Source organism: Scyliorhinus canicula, chromosome 1 (genome assembly GCF_902713615.1).
Source record: "Scyliorhinus canicula chromosome 1, sScyCan1.1, whole genome shotgun sequence".
Taxonomy (NCBI): domain Eukaryota; kingdom Metazoa; phylum Chordata; class Chondrichthyes; order Carcharhiniformes; family Scyliorhinidae; genus Scyliorhinus; species Scyliorhinus canicula.
This window is the reverse complement of record NC_052146.1, coordinates 67,539,446-67,555,983: the sequence shown is the minus strand read 5'-3', so window position 1 is coordinate 67,555,983 and position 16,538 is coordinate 67,539,446. Positions and strand designations below refer to the sequence as shown.

The 16,538-nt window shown below is 46.5% G+C and overlaps 1 protein-coding gene across 11 annotated transcripts in view; it reads left to right on the top strand.

The window, feature by feature from the left end:
* The window catches only part of si:ch211-106a19.1 (uncharacterized protein LOC561797 homolog), a 536,207-nt gene that overhangs the window by 514,896 nt on the left and 4,773 nt on the right, over nucleotides 1-16,538 (top strand). For all 11 annotated transcript variants that reach the window (XM_038792345.1, XM_038792336.1, XM_038792353.1 and 8 more), the window contains 5 exons: nucleotides 2,806-3,051; nucleotides 7,661-7,781; nucleotides 12,268-12,371; nucleotides 12,830-12,925; nucleotides 15,326-15,510. In XM_038792345.1, the coding sequence (XP_038648273.1) occupies nucleotides 2,806-3,051; nucleotides 7,661-7,781; nucleotides 12,268-12,371; nucleotides 12,830-12,925; nucleotides 15,326-15,510 (752 nt within the window). The remainder of the gene's footprint in view (nucleotides 1-2,805; nucleotides 3,052-7,660; nucleotides 7,782-12,267; nucleotides 12,372-12,829; nucleotides 12,926-15,325; nucleotides 15,511-16,538) is intronic.

Genomic DNA, 16,538 nt, shown 5'->3' with positions numbered 1-16,538 from the left:
GGTGCATGGGACCCCGAGGGTGAAGAGGGTCTTCTTGGAGCGGGGTAGAGATGGGGGGCGGGGGGGGGGGGTGGGGGGGGTCTGGCGTTACCCAATCTCTCGGGGTACTACTGGGCGGCCAATGTGTCGATGTTTTGCAAGTGGGTGATGGAGGGGGAGGGGACAGCATGGAAATGGATGGAGAGGGCGTCCTGTGGAGATACAAGTCTGGGGGCCTTAGCAACGGCACCGTGGCCGCTCCCTCCTACGAGGTATACCATGAGTCCGGTGGTGGCGGCTACCCTCAAGATTTGGGGGCAGTGGAGGCGACATAGGGGAGAAGTGGGGGCTCGATGGAGGCTCCGTTAAGGGGGAACCATAGGTTCGTCCCGGGGAACATTGATGGGGGATTTCAGGGTTGGCACAGAGCGGGCCTCAGACAGCTGAGGGACCTGTTTATTCATGGGGGGTTTGCGAGCCTGGGGGAGTTGGAGGAGAAATTTGGGCTCCCCCGGGAAACATGTTCAGGTATCTGCAGGTAAAGGCATTTGCTAAACGGCTGGTGGAGGGATTCCCTTCGCTTCCCTCGAGGGGGGGTGACTGACAGGGTGCTTTCGGGGGTCTGGGTTGGAGAGGGGAAGATATCTGATATCTACAAGGTTATGCAGGAGGCGGAGGAGGCATCAGTAGAGGAGCTGAAAACAAAGTGGGAGGTGGAACTGGGGGAACAGATCGATGACGGGACATGGGCTGATGCCCTGGAGAGGGTTAATTCTTCCTCCTCGTGTGCGCGGCTTAGCCTCATCCAATTCAAGGTGCTGCACCGGCCCACATGACTGGGACGAGGATGAGTAGGTTCTTTGGGGGTGAAGACAGGTGTGCCAGGTGTTCGGGGAGTCCAGCGAACCTTGCCCATATGTTCTGGGCGTGCCCGGCACTGGAGGAGTTCTGGAAGGGGGTGGCGAGGACGGTGTCAAGGGTGGTGGGATCCAGGGTCAAGCCAGGATGGGGACACGCGATTTTTGGGTTGGGGTGGAGCCGGGAATGCAGGAGGCGAAAGAGGCCGGTGTGCTGGCCTTTGCGTCCCTAGTAGCCCGGCGAAGGATCTTGCTACAATGGAAGGATGCAAGGCCCCCAAGCGTGGAGACCTGGATCAATGACATGGCGGGTTTTATTAAGCTAGAGAAGGTCAAATTCGCCCTGAGAGGATCGACACAAGGGTTCTTTAGGCGGTGGCAACCTTTCCTCGACTTTCTGGCTCAACGATAGGGTACAGGGACAGTAGCAGCAGCGAAGGGGGAGGGAAAAAGGGAGGGGGGGGGGGGGACGATGACTATGCCTGTTTATTTAATTTTAATTTATTTTGAAGTTCTCTTGTTCATTGGGGTTGGGGGGGTGGGAGGGAGGGGATACATGCGCTGTTACGGTTTGGGGGTGTTACAGTTATTATGGGCTATTTAGTTGCATTTCATTGTTTGTTGTTATATTTAATATTTTCTGTAAAAAATTCCAATAGAAATTTTTTTTTTAAAAGAAAGTGCAGCAAGACAAGAGTGACACTGAACCAGGGTGACTCTCTGTGGCGTCTCACTGCACTGATTTTATTTAACTGAACAACATGGAGATTAGGAATATATTATCCCAACATAAGCATCCCTATTATCAACATTTCACGGCTGGTGACTTTATTTTTGCCAAAAAACGTTCAATAAACATTCAGTCCAAGTAAACCTGAGTCAGACAGATGAGGGAGGCCCAGTTATTGACTGATGTTGACCTCTGCAGGCTGGCAGTAAGGGACTATATAATTGGTGGTGACGGCCATTGACTAGACAGAGAAAATAATCGGCCATGATATCCTTTATTGTTCAACTTATATGGGAAAGTCCATGGCTGAATAGCTGTTAACACATTCTGTCTGGGCTCAGCTGGTAGCACTCTCACATCTAGGTAAGCAAGTTTTGGGTTAAGTCCACACCCAGAGTGGAGTACGTAATGACATAGACTGATTACTGGAGCAGGACTGAGGGAGTGCTGTATTCTCTGAGGTCCCATTCTTTGGGAGGAGCGCTCACCTAAGGTTCATATCTTCTGTGGTTTCATGGTCAACTAGCATCAGTCTGGAAGCAGACCTTTTGTCCGGAATTGCTGTTCACGCTGGTGGGATCCTCCGGACCCACCGATGGCGCACCCCCTCCTCGGGTTTCCCAGCGACAAGGGTTGCAGTCAATGAAAAACCCCGTTGACAACAGCGGGACCAGAAGATTATGCTGGTGGTCTGCCTCCGCTGCTGATAACATGCCACAGGCGGCGGAGAAAATCCCGCCCTTTGTGTAGCTTGTGAGGATTTTCTTCAGTCTCAGTACGAATGTGAAATTGTACCCTGGTGGAATAGATGGTCCTGGTCCAGAACGTATCTGGAGGGCCTCCTGCTCCCCTGCTGTAATGTGGCCAGGACATTATTGGGACAAACCCAGAAATGGTATAAAGAGGACATTTCTCCAGAGGTTTCTCCAGTCTCCATTGTAATTATAGCTGATGATCAGAAGAATCCTTGAGGGAATTCAGGACCTTTCTCTTGAAGGAATGCTGTTGGCGACTCTCCATCATTAATGGGCTGTAACCGCATTGACGCTGTGTTAGCATTTTGGTGCTTAATATGTTTGTATTATAATTCCATTGTCTTCTAGTTTAACTGTCCCCCGAGGATCATTACCTACATTAAAGTAAGGGGAGAAGTAGTAAATGCACAGTGCAATTGATCTTCCAAAGTTTTAAACAACCATAAATGTTATTGAACTTGGCTTATGTTCTCAATGATTCCAGGTAAACTTCAATGAGCCTTTATCAATGCTTCAGAGACTAACGGAGGACTTAGAGTATCACGAATTATTGGACAAGGCAGCTAGATGCGACAGCCCTGCAGAGCAGATGTGCTATGTCGCTGCATTCTCTGTCTCTTCCTATTCGACGACCACCCATCGCACAGCAAAGCCTTTCAACCCTCTGCTTGGAGAGACATTTGAGCTGGACCGGCTAGAGGAGAGTGGCTTCCGCTCGCTGTGTGAGCAGGTGAGCGGGCAATGTATCGTAAACACCGACTGGTTATATAGTCTATAATTTTGTGATGACAAGTTTCCCAGTTGTGGCCTCACTATTCCAAAATGAGTTGTTTAAAACATATTCAGAAGATAAGTGCGCCACCTGGGCTGGTATCAAACCATATGACCCAGGGAGCAGCCAGATTCAGTCCTCAGTCTGGGCTGAAATAGAAATTTCTAGACAAAAAAATAACAAGATCCATCCAGTTCACTTTCTACCAGTACTTGATCTCAGTCAGAAACTGTACTGGAGGCTTTGATTGCCTGGGTTCAGAAAGAAAAATCTGCCAAATGTTCCTCATCTATCCAGTGACAACATGCTGAAATGCTGTCAGCTTGGAAATATTGCTTGACTTGACCATCTCATTCTGTAACCCTTAGACAATGGTGTTCCTGTTTCCTCCCACAGTCCAAAGATGTGCTGGTTAGGTGGATCGACCATGATAAATTGCCCTTAGTGTCCAAAAAGGTTGGGTGGGGTTACTAGGTTACGGGGATAAGGTGGAGGCATAGTCTTAAGTGGGGTGCTCTTTCCAAGGGCCGGTGCAGACTTGATGGGCCGGATGGCCTCCTTCTGCACTGAAAATTCTATGAGTAATTGGGAGTTGAAAGCAGAGGACAAAAACTAGCCCAAATGAAGGGCAGTTGTAGAGGCGTGTTTCAGTCTGCGCGATGAATCATTCCCAATCCAGTGTATGTGTGCTACTCCTCTCTGAGACCAGCACCAGCCAATGTATGAGTTTAACTCCCTCTCTCAATGAGGATCTATCTCTCAGCCCTTAGCTTCACTGTGGTCTTTCTATGCGGTAATTCTGATACAATTCCATGAAAAGGTATAGGAATTCCAGAATATCGGGCCAAAGCAACTGTAGTCTCTGCCCCAATGCTTTCACAGAAAGTGAGGGGATGTACCAGTGGCCAGAGTCAGAGGGCCACAGGGATCAGGCTGGAGGAGGGTAGCAGAGGTTGGATCAGGTGAGGCCTGTTTCTATGGTTAGGCAGAATTGTCGCTGGTATGTTCTGACCAACCATTCCGTTATCTAACGGAACTTGGGCAAAGTCTGGCCTGCCCAAATAAAGAAAGTGAGTCAAGATCAACTTTTATTGAACACATACTTTGGTGTTTAAGGAAGAAAGTAATCCCTAAAATGGCTATGCTGCTAGATTAAATACTCCTGTTAAGAAACTACTATCAGACTGAATCAAGAAAAATGTGAATTTGGAAACAGGCCATTCAGATCAACTAGTCTCGTGTTAGTGCTCCATACTAGCCTCTTCCCACCCTAGTTCACTAATCCTATCAGCATACCTTTCTATTCCTTTCTTCCTCATGTACTTATCTATCTCCCCCTTAAAGGCATCTACTATATTTGCTTCAACTACTTTGAGAATGCCAGTTCCACATTCTCATCACTCTCTGCCTAAATTTGTTTAATAAATTTAGAGTACCCAATTTTTTTTTCCAATTAGGAGGCAATTTAGCGTGGCCAATCCACCTAACCTGCATGTCTTTAGGTTGTGGGGGTGAGACCCACGCAGACACGGGAAGAATGTGCAAACTTCATTCAGACAGTGACCCGGGGCCAGGATCGAATCCGGGCCCTTGGTTCTGTGAGGCAGCAGTGCTAACCACTGCACCACCCTACCGCCCCATAAACCTTTCTTATTGGATTTATTAATCCTTTTCTTATATTTATGAATCCTGGTTTTCGCGAACTATACCTTTTATTGTGTCTCTTTTTTTCTCGTAACCACAGTTATGGATCTCCCTGCTTTTCTTGGTCTTCCCTTCCTCTTGCAATCTAAAGGCATCTAAAAGCACAAATCTGGTGTCCCTAAACCATTACATCTCTCCCACTCTTTAATCATTTAACTATGAGCTTGACTCTTCACCTGAATTCTGCAAACTTATTACTCTGGTTCAGTTGCTAACACTGTTGCCTACTAATCAGAGAGGTATGTGTTCAAAATATATCTCAGGACTTGAGTAGATAACAGACTCCAGAGAAAGCTGTGTTGTTTGCCACCATCAAACAAGATATTAAACTGAGGTGCCGGCTAGCTATTCCGGTGGGTCAGGTGGAAAGTAGGAATCCCCGACAGTATTTGTAAATGCTCAGAAAGTTGTCCTCAGGTCCTGGTCAACATTATTTCAACAGCTGATTAAACTGCCATTCATCTGATTGCAAAATATCTGCCACATTTACCTGTAACAACAGCCAGTTATTCCAATTGCAGTCATTGTACAGGAAGAAGTTTGCAATGTATGTAAGAAAGGTGATGAGGTGAATTGCAGGATCGATTTTTCTAAAAAAAAACAGATTACAGATCAGTTCTGTGATTCTGAATGAATCGGAACTTTAAACATCAATCTCTACAGCCTGACATTCACTCGAGAAGAGACAGATCTTGTCAAAGCGTTTTTGCTTAACTTTTATTTTAAAACGTTTGTGACCATCCTCAAGTTGAGGGAACCTATTATAGGGGCATGCGGTAATTCCCATTTCAAGTATACAGTATCATACCAAGCACTCACAAACCAGTTATAACAGAGGAAAAACTCCCTCTACTCAGTCTCAGCATTCCGAGACCATCCCCTACTTACCCGCATCAACCATACTCTGCCTCTCTGTGCTGCTGGGAAGCTGTGTTAAATGCTGGGGCAGTTTTACACTATAGGTCCTTGCCTATCAGTCCCTGTTTTGGGCTTGTCCAGGATTATTTCACAGATGAGATCCATATGGCCAGTGGACAGGGGCGATATTCATCCACATTTGAATTTGCAATAGGAAATTTGGCCCTAGGTAAAAAGTACAGTGACTAACCCATTGCGTTAGTCAGTGGAAGACTTGAGGTTAGATTTTCCATACATTGACAATGTTTGGATAACTCTAGCTCATAGTCTCACCCGTTACTCAATAACCAAACTTATAGCACTGTTTCTAATCATTAATTGACCCACTTATAACACTATTACACATAGCAACATGATTTAAAAGGCTGCTAGACAAGAGTATTAAGAAACTGATGTTGCATATTCCCTACTGCACCATTATACTGGAGAAGATTGCAATCAGAATATTCATATCTATAAATAAGACCCTATTAAAGACATATAATTACTGTCACTAATGACTATAGCTAATGAATGTACATCTTAGAGTACTCTAAATGCGTGTTTGTGCATAAATTAGAATGTTATCAGGAAAATGTTCCATACTGCTGTTTTCTACATTGGGTTATTTTAGATTAATGTATCTGAAATTACATCTAGCTCTAACCCCATGGGTGTCAGAATATCTCTCTCACTCACCAGGCAAGTTATTTCCAGCTTCATCCATTGTGAGAACGAATGCAGCTCCCTAGTTTGCGAGTAACGTCAGTATGTTTATCCTTCTATTCAGTCAGGGTACCATTCACTCCTCCAGTCCTATAGCATCTGTATCCGTCAAACTTCAGATATCTTGGGCTGGATTCTCCGTCCCGCCACGCCAGATTTCTGGTTCAGCATGCCGGTGGGATGCTCCGTTATGCTGGCTGGTCAATGGAGTTTCCCATTGTGGGGCAGCCCCATGCCATCGGGAAACCCCCGGGCTGCCGGCAAAATGGAACATCCCGCCGGCAGGAAATGTCCATCCCTCCAATTCTGGTTCTTCACTGTCCATTCCTACATCTCTAATCGCTCAGTGTGTCTCTCCCTCCATCTGAAATCTGTTAATCTCCAATCTCTCACCATCTCTTTTTCTTCAATCCTCGGTGTGCCTCTTCCTCCATCTCCAGTCCTTCTCGGTGTCTCACCCTCCATTGCATTGGGTTCTTCCATCCCTGGTGCGTCAATTATTTATTTCTCAGCTTTCTTCATTCCCTGAGCCATTGTATTCTGTTGTCTCTGTGGGTGTATTTGTTCAAGTGCCGTGAGCCATTGCAACACATTCAGTAAGGCTGAAAACCTCAATGTGAAATTAGTTCAACCCATCCACGCAGTACTGGGTGAAAGCACAGAACTCTCCACAAACCAGAGAAAGGGTCATTTTCTAATGTTGGAGGTAAGCGGCAGGGAGAAAAGACTTTACTGTTCACCAACCCTGACCTTGGGGAGTGCTTGAACCTGAGGCTTGGTTAAAAAAAACTTAAACATTTTCCATTCCCCAGCACTGGCTGCTCTCACCACAAAGGTCCCATTTGTCAAAGTTCAACTTTCCTTCAGATCTTGGGGTGGGTGGGGGGGGGGGGGGGGGGGGTTGTGTCAACCACGCCACTGGACAGGAATTCCACAGGAGGAGGTGGGACACATTTTTATACTCCTGCCTCAGTGATTTCAGTGGCGATTAAAATGGGTCTGGGGTGGAAATCCAGCATTGCAGCTGATCTCACCAGTTTCCTGTCAGATTATTTAAATTGCCCCGTGTTTTTCAGTGGCATAGCCACATCAGAATGTGTTTAACGCTCCACTGGCAGTGCCCAGCCAAGTGCCTCAATGTTATGTTCCACGTGGATTGTGTAACTCTCAACTACCCTCTTACAGTAATTAGCACATTTTGCTGACCGGACCTGGTTGTTTGTCTGTCTCCCATTCGCAGGTGAGCCATCATCCGCCTGCTGCTGCCCACCATGTCTACTCTAAGCACGGCTGGACCCTGTGGCAGGAAATCACCATCGCCAGCAAATTCCGTGGGAAGTACCTCTCCATCATGCCGCTAGGTAAGTCTCTCGTTACCCTGTCTGCAATATTCCCACAGTTGAGAATAATAGAATCTCCGAGAGCATTTGTCACATTAACAGTGACAAAATAATAATAATCTTTATTATTGTCACAAGTAGGCTTACATTAACACTGCAATGAAGTTACTGTGAAAAGCCCCTAGTCACCACATTCCGGCGCCTGTTCGGGTACACACAGAGAATTCAGAATAAAGATCAAACACAATGGGCTGGATTCTCCCCTCCCTGACGCCGAAGACGCGTTCTGCGACGTGGCGGAGAATCCTTTTTTGGCGGAAATATCGGGAGCGGCGCCGGTTTTGGAATTTTCCGCCCCCTGAAAAGTGGCCTACTCTAGAAGTACTCAGGCCATTGCCTGAGGCCCGCCCCGCGATGCTCCGTCCCCAACCGGCCGCGTTCCCGACAGCGTGGGTTACGTCTGCTCACACTGTTTGGGAACTCCGCGAGGAGGCTGCAGACTCGGTTCAGGGGCCGCCACAGTCGGGGGAGGGCCGATCCGCGGGCAGGGGGGGGCTTCATTCGGGGCTGGGGGCACTGTGGGCGGGCGGTCCGGGGCGCACGAGGGGCCAAAGGATGGCATTACTTTGGCGGACCAGGTCCGCGGGCTAAGTCCTCCATTGAGCATGGCGTGACCGCTGCTGCACACATGGGTGGCCTCGGAACCTGAAGTGCTGAGGGCCGTATCGGCAGCTAGAACTGCGAACTCTATGCTGCCTCCCTGCTAGCTCCCAGTGAATCGGTGGCCATTTTACGCCAGTTTTCCTAAATAGAGAGAGCGCAGAGAAGAGTGGCTCATCTCTAAAACCCATCTGCATAATCTCAATCAAATTCAGAACTCTCCAAAATTTACACTGAAGTATTAAACAGTCTGAGTTATATCACCTATTCTTTTACTCTTGTACAAAATATTTTGAATATGCAATAAAGTATTGCTGCTTATTTGTGGTAATAGCCTTCTCATTCTCAGAATCACAGCTCAAAGCTCCATTAGACTATGTGTTAATGGAAGGTCTATGTTTTTGACATCTCCACATCCACTCTATCTGAGCCTCTCAGTATCCTGTAAGTTTCAATGAGATCCCCCCCCCCCCCCGCCTCATCCTTCTGAAAGGGATAGTCACAAAATTACCATAATACCCTCCTAATCACCAGGTAGTCATTGCCATTCAGTTTCCATCCTCTGCAGGCAGCTGATTGCCATCTGCCAACTTCTGACCATCAACATGGGGGTCTGCGTAACAAACCCATCTTTCCACTTGCCCGCTGTGCTTTCCCAGAGGGACTGTTATCTCCACATAGATCTCAGTCACTCTTCCATTTGTCCCATACTTCATCTGCAACTATAGCACAGAGAACCTGTCCTTTCATCTCCCAAACTTGACATTTAGGGCTCCAAAAATGATTTGCATGGAAGCAGTGATTTTGTGCAGCTCCAGCCTGACACACTCCCAGTCTCACATACCACATGCATTAGAGAAATATAAATTGGATGATTGCTTTGCCAAATGTTTTCCTTTTTAAAACAAAATGTCCAATTAAGGGGCAATTTAGCGTGGCAAATCCGCCTACTCTGCGCATCTTTAGGATGTGGGGGTGAGTCCCATGCAGACACGGGGCAATGTGCAAACTCCACATGGACGATGACCCGGGGCCTTGATCGAACCCATGTCCTCGGTGCCATGGGTCAGCAGTGCTAACCACTGCATGACCATGCCACCCAAAGTCTTTCTTGGTAGCAGGATTCAGATCTTCTGTGGAGCATAGAATTCCCCTAGGTATCTCCTATTCCTCCTGCGTGCTCTTTGAGTTCTTTGACTTGAGCATTGACTTTACCTGTTTATCGTCTGGCTGTTCATTCCCTCCAAATTCCCAAACAGATTTCATTTCCTCCTGTCAAGGAGAGAATTTATGTGCTTTCTTACTTTTCATGATCAGTATGTTATTTATGGAAAGAGATGTATGTTTCCTTGCCCTTTATGGTGTGTGTTAACTATCTTCAGCAGCAAGCTTTTGTGAGTTAAAAGACAAAGGTTCTTTTGCTCGCATTCTTATCCGGAATTAAACACTTCATCAGGCGCACTTGTTCTCTCTCTCTCCCACACACAAGCACATATTAGATACAGATAAAGGTCACGCACTTTAACAGATTACCATTATCTCAGTCTCTGATTTACAATCTTTGGTCCCCGTCTAGGCGTTTCTCAGATCCTTTCAATACATTAAAGTTTAAAGGAATGTGTTGTAAAGTGGAAGGTTCGCAACAGGCTGGGAGGTTTCTTGTCGTCAAATGTTGGATTTTAGGTCAACTTCATCCTGAAACAAGTTGTTGGGGGAGTCCTTCTCTCTTTTGGGACTTCCCGCTTTCAAGGTATTGCTGTTAATTTGCGTACTGACTTTTAGCTAGTTCATGGTTTGACTTTCTGACTAACTGATGACTCAAATAGCTCTTTGCTGATTTTCAAAATCCAGTCTAGTTGAATGGCGATGCAATGGGATGATGATAAGAACCATTCACTTCCATCTGCCAAGAGTTGAGTTTCGGTCTTCCCTTTTATTCAATATGAAACAGGAGGTCAGGCAGTCTGGAAATACCATTGTCCTTTTGTGTTAGTGCATCCGTAAACAAGGAGATGAGTGAATTTTCGATGGTTGTGAATATCCATGTTTAATTAGGTATTTATCTAAGTCTTGGTACTGACAGCAGCTCAAATGCCAAAGGTCACATGATTTGCAGCAGCCATTTTAATAGCTTGTTTGTGTCTAGTTTTTAAAGAGGTAGTGACGGATAGTTCATAATACACTGGGCATGACACTGTGCAATGATACTCCAGATAAGCAAATGGATTCCACATCCTTGTTTTTTCCTGTAGCGATGCAAAAAAACTGCAGATGTTGAGAAATTAAAGAAAAAATGAGCAAAAAACCTGGAGTGTGCAAAATACAGCGGATGCTGGTAATCTGAAATAAGATGGGGGAACTCCAGCTTAGGTGGCACTTCTGGGGAGAGGAACTAATTCCGGTCAACGGGTTGTGTGAATACCAGAATCCTAATTCAATCTCTAATGGAGATTCAAGCTGAAAGGTTTAAGCACTCTTTTCTCAAAAAGGGCACTGACAGGTTAGCTGTGCATTTACAGCATTTTTCTTTGTCTTTTCCATGTTTCTACAGGATTTTCCTGCTAACATTCACGTTCATTCTATTTTGAAATAATTGCTGACTTTCCCTCTGTCTTTTCCAAAAGCTTTGTACTTTAAATGGGCCAGATTTTGTGGTCAACAGTGAACAACTAGCTCCAGCCATTTTGTTATGTTCACACTTATACATGAACTTTCTGTTGGGCAGGAACTTTCTGTTGGGCAGAAACTTTCTGACTGGGGGTACATCTCGAGCAATGGCTGAAAGAGAACACTGCCCTCTACAGGGGCATTGTAGTAGGGCAAGCACCTCTGCATTTTATTAACTAATCAGATTGAAAGAGATTCAGATTGTAGAAGTAAATTCAATGTCAAATCATTAAAATAAAGAGAGGGAAAGCAAGATTTGATTAAGAGTGAGATATAAGGTGTCGCGGTGGGACAGTGGTTTTCCGGGGACCAAGGATCCCAGCTCGATTCCGACTTTAGGTGACTGTGTGGAGTTTGCACATCCCTCTGTGTCCATGTAGGTTTCCTCCAGGTGCTCCGGTTTCCTCCCACAGTCGGAAGATGTGCAGGTTAAGTGGATTGGCCATGTTAAAACTGTCCCTTAGTGTCCAAAAGGTTAGGTGGGGTTACGGGGATAGGATGGGTGTGTGGGACAAGGTAGGGTGTTCTTTTGAAGGGACGGTTCAGACTCAATGGGCCAAATGACCTCCTTCTGCACTGTGTAGGGATTCTATAAAAAAGATGGAAGAAAGGTTTTAAATAAAAATTTAAATTAATTTGTGCTTTCAAATTTCCAACAATAATTAAAAACCCGAAGGAATGGGCACCTACAGTTCTAAATGTTCATTTGCAGAGCCGGAGAGGTTGCTTAACAGTAATTAAAACTTACCATTCCATTAAAAAGCCCGTCACACCGGAAAGGACAAGCTCTAACTTTTCAGTGACTCTGGAGTTTTGCCTCTTCCAGGATATTGCATACCTGTGGGAGAGTTAGGGTTGGAGGGGTGTCTAGGAAGGGTCTGGTCACAATGTTCCAGGCATCATTGCTGTGGGGCAGGCTTGATAGACCAGCTGGTCTTTTTTTGTGTTTGTGTCGCAGCTTGTACTTGGATTCCGGAAGAAGTTACAATCCTGCCATATCTGGTGAAGAATTCTATCTGCAAAGTGAATCTGCCTTTTTTTTTAATGTTCATCTGCACGCTGCGTGATTCCAGCTGGCATAACAGAAGTTTAAGAGTACAGAATGCATGGCTTCACCCCAAATAAAAGGAAGCCTGTGTACTGTCTGCACTGATCTCGGCTGCCTCTTATTTTCTCACAGGTGCTATTCACTTACAGTTCAAATGTGGGGGCAACCATTATATATGGAGAAAGGTCACTTCCACCGTGCACAACATTATCGTGGGCAAGCTGTGGATTGACCAGGTTAGTGGCGAGTAGCATACACACTTTAAAACTCTCTACAGGCTGCCATTAGTCCAATTTACTAAATAAGTAAATGGCACTCCTGACTCCGGGGTCTCACTGTGGACTGGGCTTGTGCAGGTGTTCTCTGGATCTACATTGCGAGTCATTAGAAGTGCCCTTGGGACAGCTTAGTACTCGGACGCAGTTCTGTCAACTGCCAGACATCAATCACCTGAACGTAATATTTTATGATGGAGATGCCAGCGTTGGACTGGGGTGAGCACAGTAAAAAGTCTTACAACACCAGGTTAAAGTCCCAACAGGTTTGTTTCTAACACTAGCTATCGGAGCACAGCTTCTTCCTCGGGAAACAAACCTGTTGGACTTTAACCTGGTGTTGTAAGACGTCTTACCGTAATATTTTAGTTAAAGGTTTGTGGCAGATCCTATGTATAATCGTGTTCTCTATCCTTCAGTCAGGAGAGATCGAAATCGTAAATAACAAGACAAAGGACAAGTGTCAACTCAAATTCATTCCCTACAGCTACTTCTCGCGGGAATGTGCCAGAAAGGTGAGTGCCATCTCATATTGTGTCCCTGTGGAAACATCAGCTAAAAGCTGGGAATCTTTGCTTTGGTGGTAGCTGTTAAATTGGAGAAGGTTTTTTTACTTTGTGTCTTTTCTCTTGGTTCCAACTCATTTCCGGATCATACCGACCCCATGTACAATGTCATAAAGAATCTTGGTGATTGTCACCAGAGATGATGTCTGTCAAAGCTGTGCAACTTGAAGGTTGTGAACCGTACGTTTCTGGAGGAAATGTTTTTTTTACTCTGTGTGATCCCCCCCCCCCCCCCCCCCCCCCCCCCCCCCCACAGTGCCCACTGGGAACAGGGATGGTGGTCTCTGCGAAAGCTTGGTTAGCATTTCTGCTGTTTGTGCTTTTTTTGTGTGGATTCTAACCCACCTCCCACCTGTTCATTCTGCAGGCAATTTTTCTGCCTCTTCCCCCTCCATTTTGGAGTCCGTTTGCTACTGCCAGACGTTTCCAGAAGAGTGAGTCATATGCTCTTGGCTGAGTGTGGAAAGAAGATGCCTGATCTTTGGAGATCACCTTGCGCACTCTCTATTGTTTGGGGAATCATGGGCTGGATTCTCCCTATATTGGGATTATGTCCCCATGCCGGCGTAAAAACAGTGGAATTTTACTCCCGAAATTCTGCAAAAAAGTTAAACGAATTCCAAGCCCTGCAGGAGGCTAGCAGAGTGAATCTCGCAGCTTTTGCTGCAGATACGGGCCCCCGCACTACCGGGTCAGAAGCCGCATATGCGCACGGTGACGGCCTCCAGCGGCTGCGCCGTGTTCCATGGCGGACTCGGACCACGGAGCCAGATCGAAGAATGAAACCCCACCCCCCCCAATCGGCCGCGCGCCCAAGCCTCAACCCCCGCAGAGTTACTCCCCAGCTCCCTATAAGGCCCCCCCCCCCCGGACTCCGATTCGCGTGCCCTTGACCAGGACAGCCGAGGACTGAGTCCGTAGCCGCCATGCCAGCGTCCCGACCGACGTTAGTTCCACATCATCGGGAACTCGGCCGGTCGGGAACGGAGGTTTGCTGAGCGGGCCTCTAGCAATGGCCCCCCGGCGGCGCGGCGTACTCGACGGTGACACCAATTTTCGGTGCCCGGAGAATCGCCGACCCAGGCCGGACCCGATTACGGCGTCGGGCTGCGGAGAATCCAGTCCCATGCATGTCAGAAGGTGGCCATTCAGCATTCAGCCCATCGCACCTGTGCTGGCTCTTTGAAAGACCTACATATTGAATGTCACTCCCATGCTCTTCCCCCTATAGCCCTGCCATTTTTGTTTTCTTTCAAATATTTATCCAAATTGCCTTTTGAAAGTCACTCTTTAATCCATTTCGGCCATCTGTCCTGTGTAAATGCCTAGAGGTAGTTCAGCAACAAGAAGGGAACTTGTTTCAGCAATGGGCAATGGTGACCCCAATCTGAGATATTTGATCGTTTACTCAAGGATAATGTAAAAGCCCCAATTCCTGTCTCAGAAGGACTTTCCTACAGATAGATGTACAGAGTTTAAGCTGGTCCTGAAAGGGAGCTACACTTGTCTGCAACTTAACTGAGGGAAGGGGATTGTTGTTAGGTTTCTAATTGTCAATTGACTTGGGCTATGTGCACATGACCAGAGATTTAAAATTCATGAGGCTCAAGTAAACAGGGCCCTGAAATTTCAGGTGGGTTCCGCAGTGGGAAGATTAATACATCCCCAAGGGGATAGTCATTTGCAAAATTTCTCCAATGTCTTCTTCAGCCTCCTGGTCCCAGTAGAGTTATCCTGGGAGACCTAGACAACCTCCACACAATCTCATGGCCTGCAGTGTACACTGAGGCCGCTATATGTGGACCGCCTCTCACACAAAATCATCCAACTTTATCACAGTATCTTTCTATTCCTTTTTCTCTTGTGTACTCTACATCCAGGCTCCTCTTAGAAACATCTATTCTATTCACCTCGGGCTACTTCACTTCATTATTCTTGGCTCGGAGAGTGCTCATGTTGAACTTTAAATGGGCTGAATGGCCTAGTCACAGCCCAAGATCACTGAGGTTCCTCGGCGTTTACTGTGACGGTACAGGAGGAACTCTGTGAGCTAATTGCTATCCAAGGTGGTACAGAAAGAAATTTGTGCATACGATGCAATGATGGTACAGTTAGAACTGGATTGGAAGGCCCTGTATATGATGGTGTACAGGCAGGATTTGTGGTGGTTCTGGCCTTTGGCATTGTCACATCCTGTAAACTCTCATCCCATTGTCTCAAAATATGATGAAACCTTATGATAGGAAGTGGTGGGATGACCAGCCCGATGCAGAAAAAGTCACTTCTCTCTGAATTTGGGGAAGTCTTGTGTAACGTGATAAGAGGACATTTTTCTCCTGGTGCAATTAGGTAACCGGCATGGTGACAGACTCAGAAAACAAAGCCAGCTACATCCTGTCAGGTACATGGGATGAGAAGATGGAGTTTGCAAAGGTTGTGGAGAGCAGTCAAGATGGGACCAGCTGCGAGGGCAAACAGAAAACCGTCTACCAGACCCTCCCTCCCAAAGTGCTGTGGATGAAGTACCCACTTCCGTGAGTATCATGATGTTCCAAGCGTGTTGCACAGTGTAGCTCTGCCAAACATCACCTTATCAAGTTCCAAATGCACTGTATCTACCTCTGATCCCTGGCCAAGCCCTGACTGTAGTGACTGTGTGCCCTTTCAACAAGCCAGCAGGGACTTGATGGGCCCCCTTCTGTGCTGTCAGAGTTTATGATCATATTGACCGGCACACCTGACAGAGATTGATCCACATCTTTCCATTAGGGTTGGGTTAAAATAATCCATTACAACGTGGAACATTAACACTTGCACTTGCTTCCAAACAATTGCAACTTGATGTTTCCACCTGAAGGGAATTAAGCCCTTCTCTCGCTTCTTCCTAATTCTACTTAGCCCCTGGACAGCCTCTTCCCAGCAGAAGACAATTAACCCTTTCATAACCGTCCTTTCACTTACAGCTACAATTGTGTGGAGGTGTGAACGTTAGTTGTCACTTTAATAGACGCGGGAGTTCAAACCGCAAGAACTCAGTAAGAACTGAGCTTTATTCACAAACAGTGTATTTCCTCCGGGTGCTCCTGTTTCCTCCCAGTCCAAAGATGTGCAGGTTCGGTGGATTGGCTATGCTAAATTGCCCTTAGTGTCCAAGAAGGTTGGGTGAGGTGGGATCAGAGGGATGGAGGTGTCGGGATGGGATGGAGGTGTGAGCTTAGGTAGGGTGTTCTTTCCGAGGGCCGGTGCTGACACGATGGACTGAATGGCCTCCTTCGCACTGTAAATTCTATGATTCTATGATACACTCCCGGTAGACCCAAAGAACATTAAAGCACAGGAAAAGGCTGTTCAGCCCACCAGCCTGTGCTGATCCAGATTCCTTATTTAGACCTCCTAGTTATTGCCCAAATGATCACCCCACCTGGGACTATGATACCTTTACTTTTATTTTACATGCCTGGTGCAGTATTCAACCACACAATAAATATCCTCAGTTGGTTTCAGAATTATATGAGGGATCCATTGGAAGCAGGTGTGAAACATCAGGAACCTGCTTGCTTGT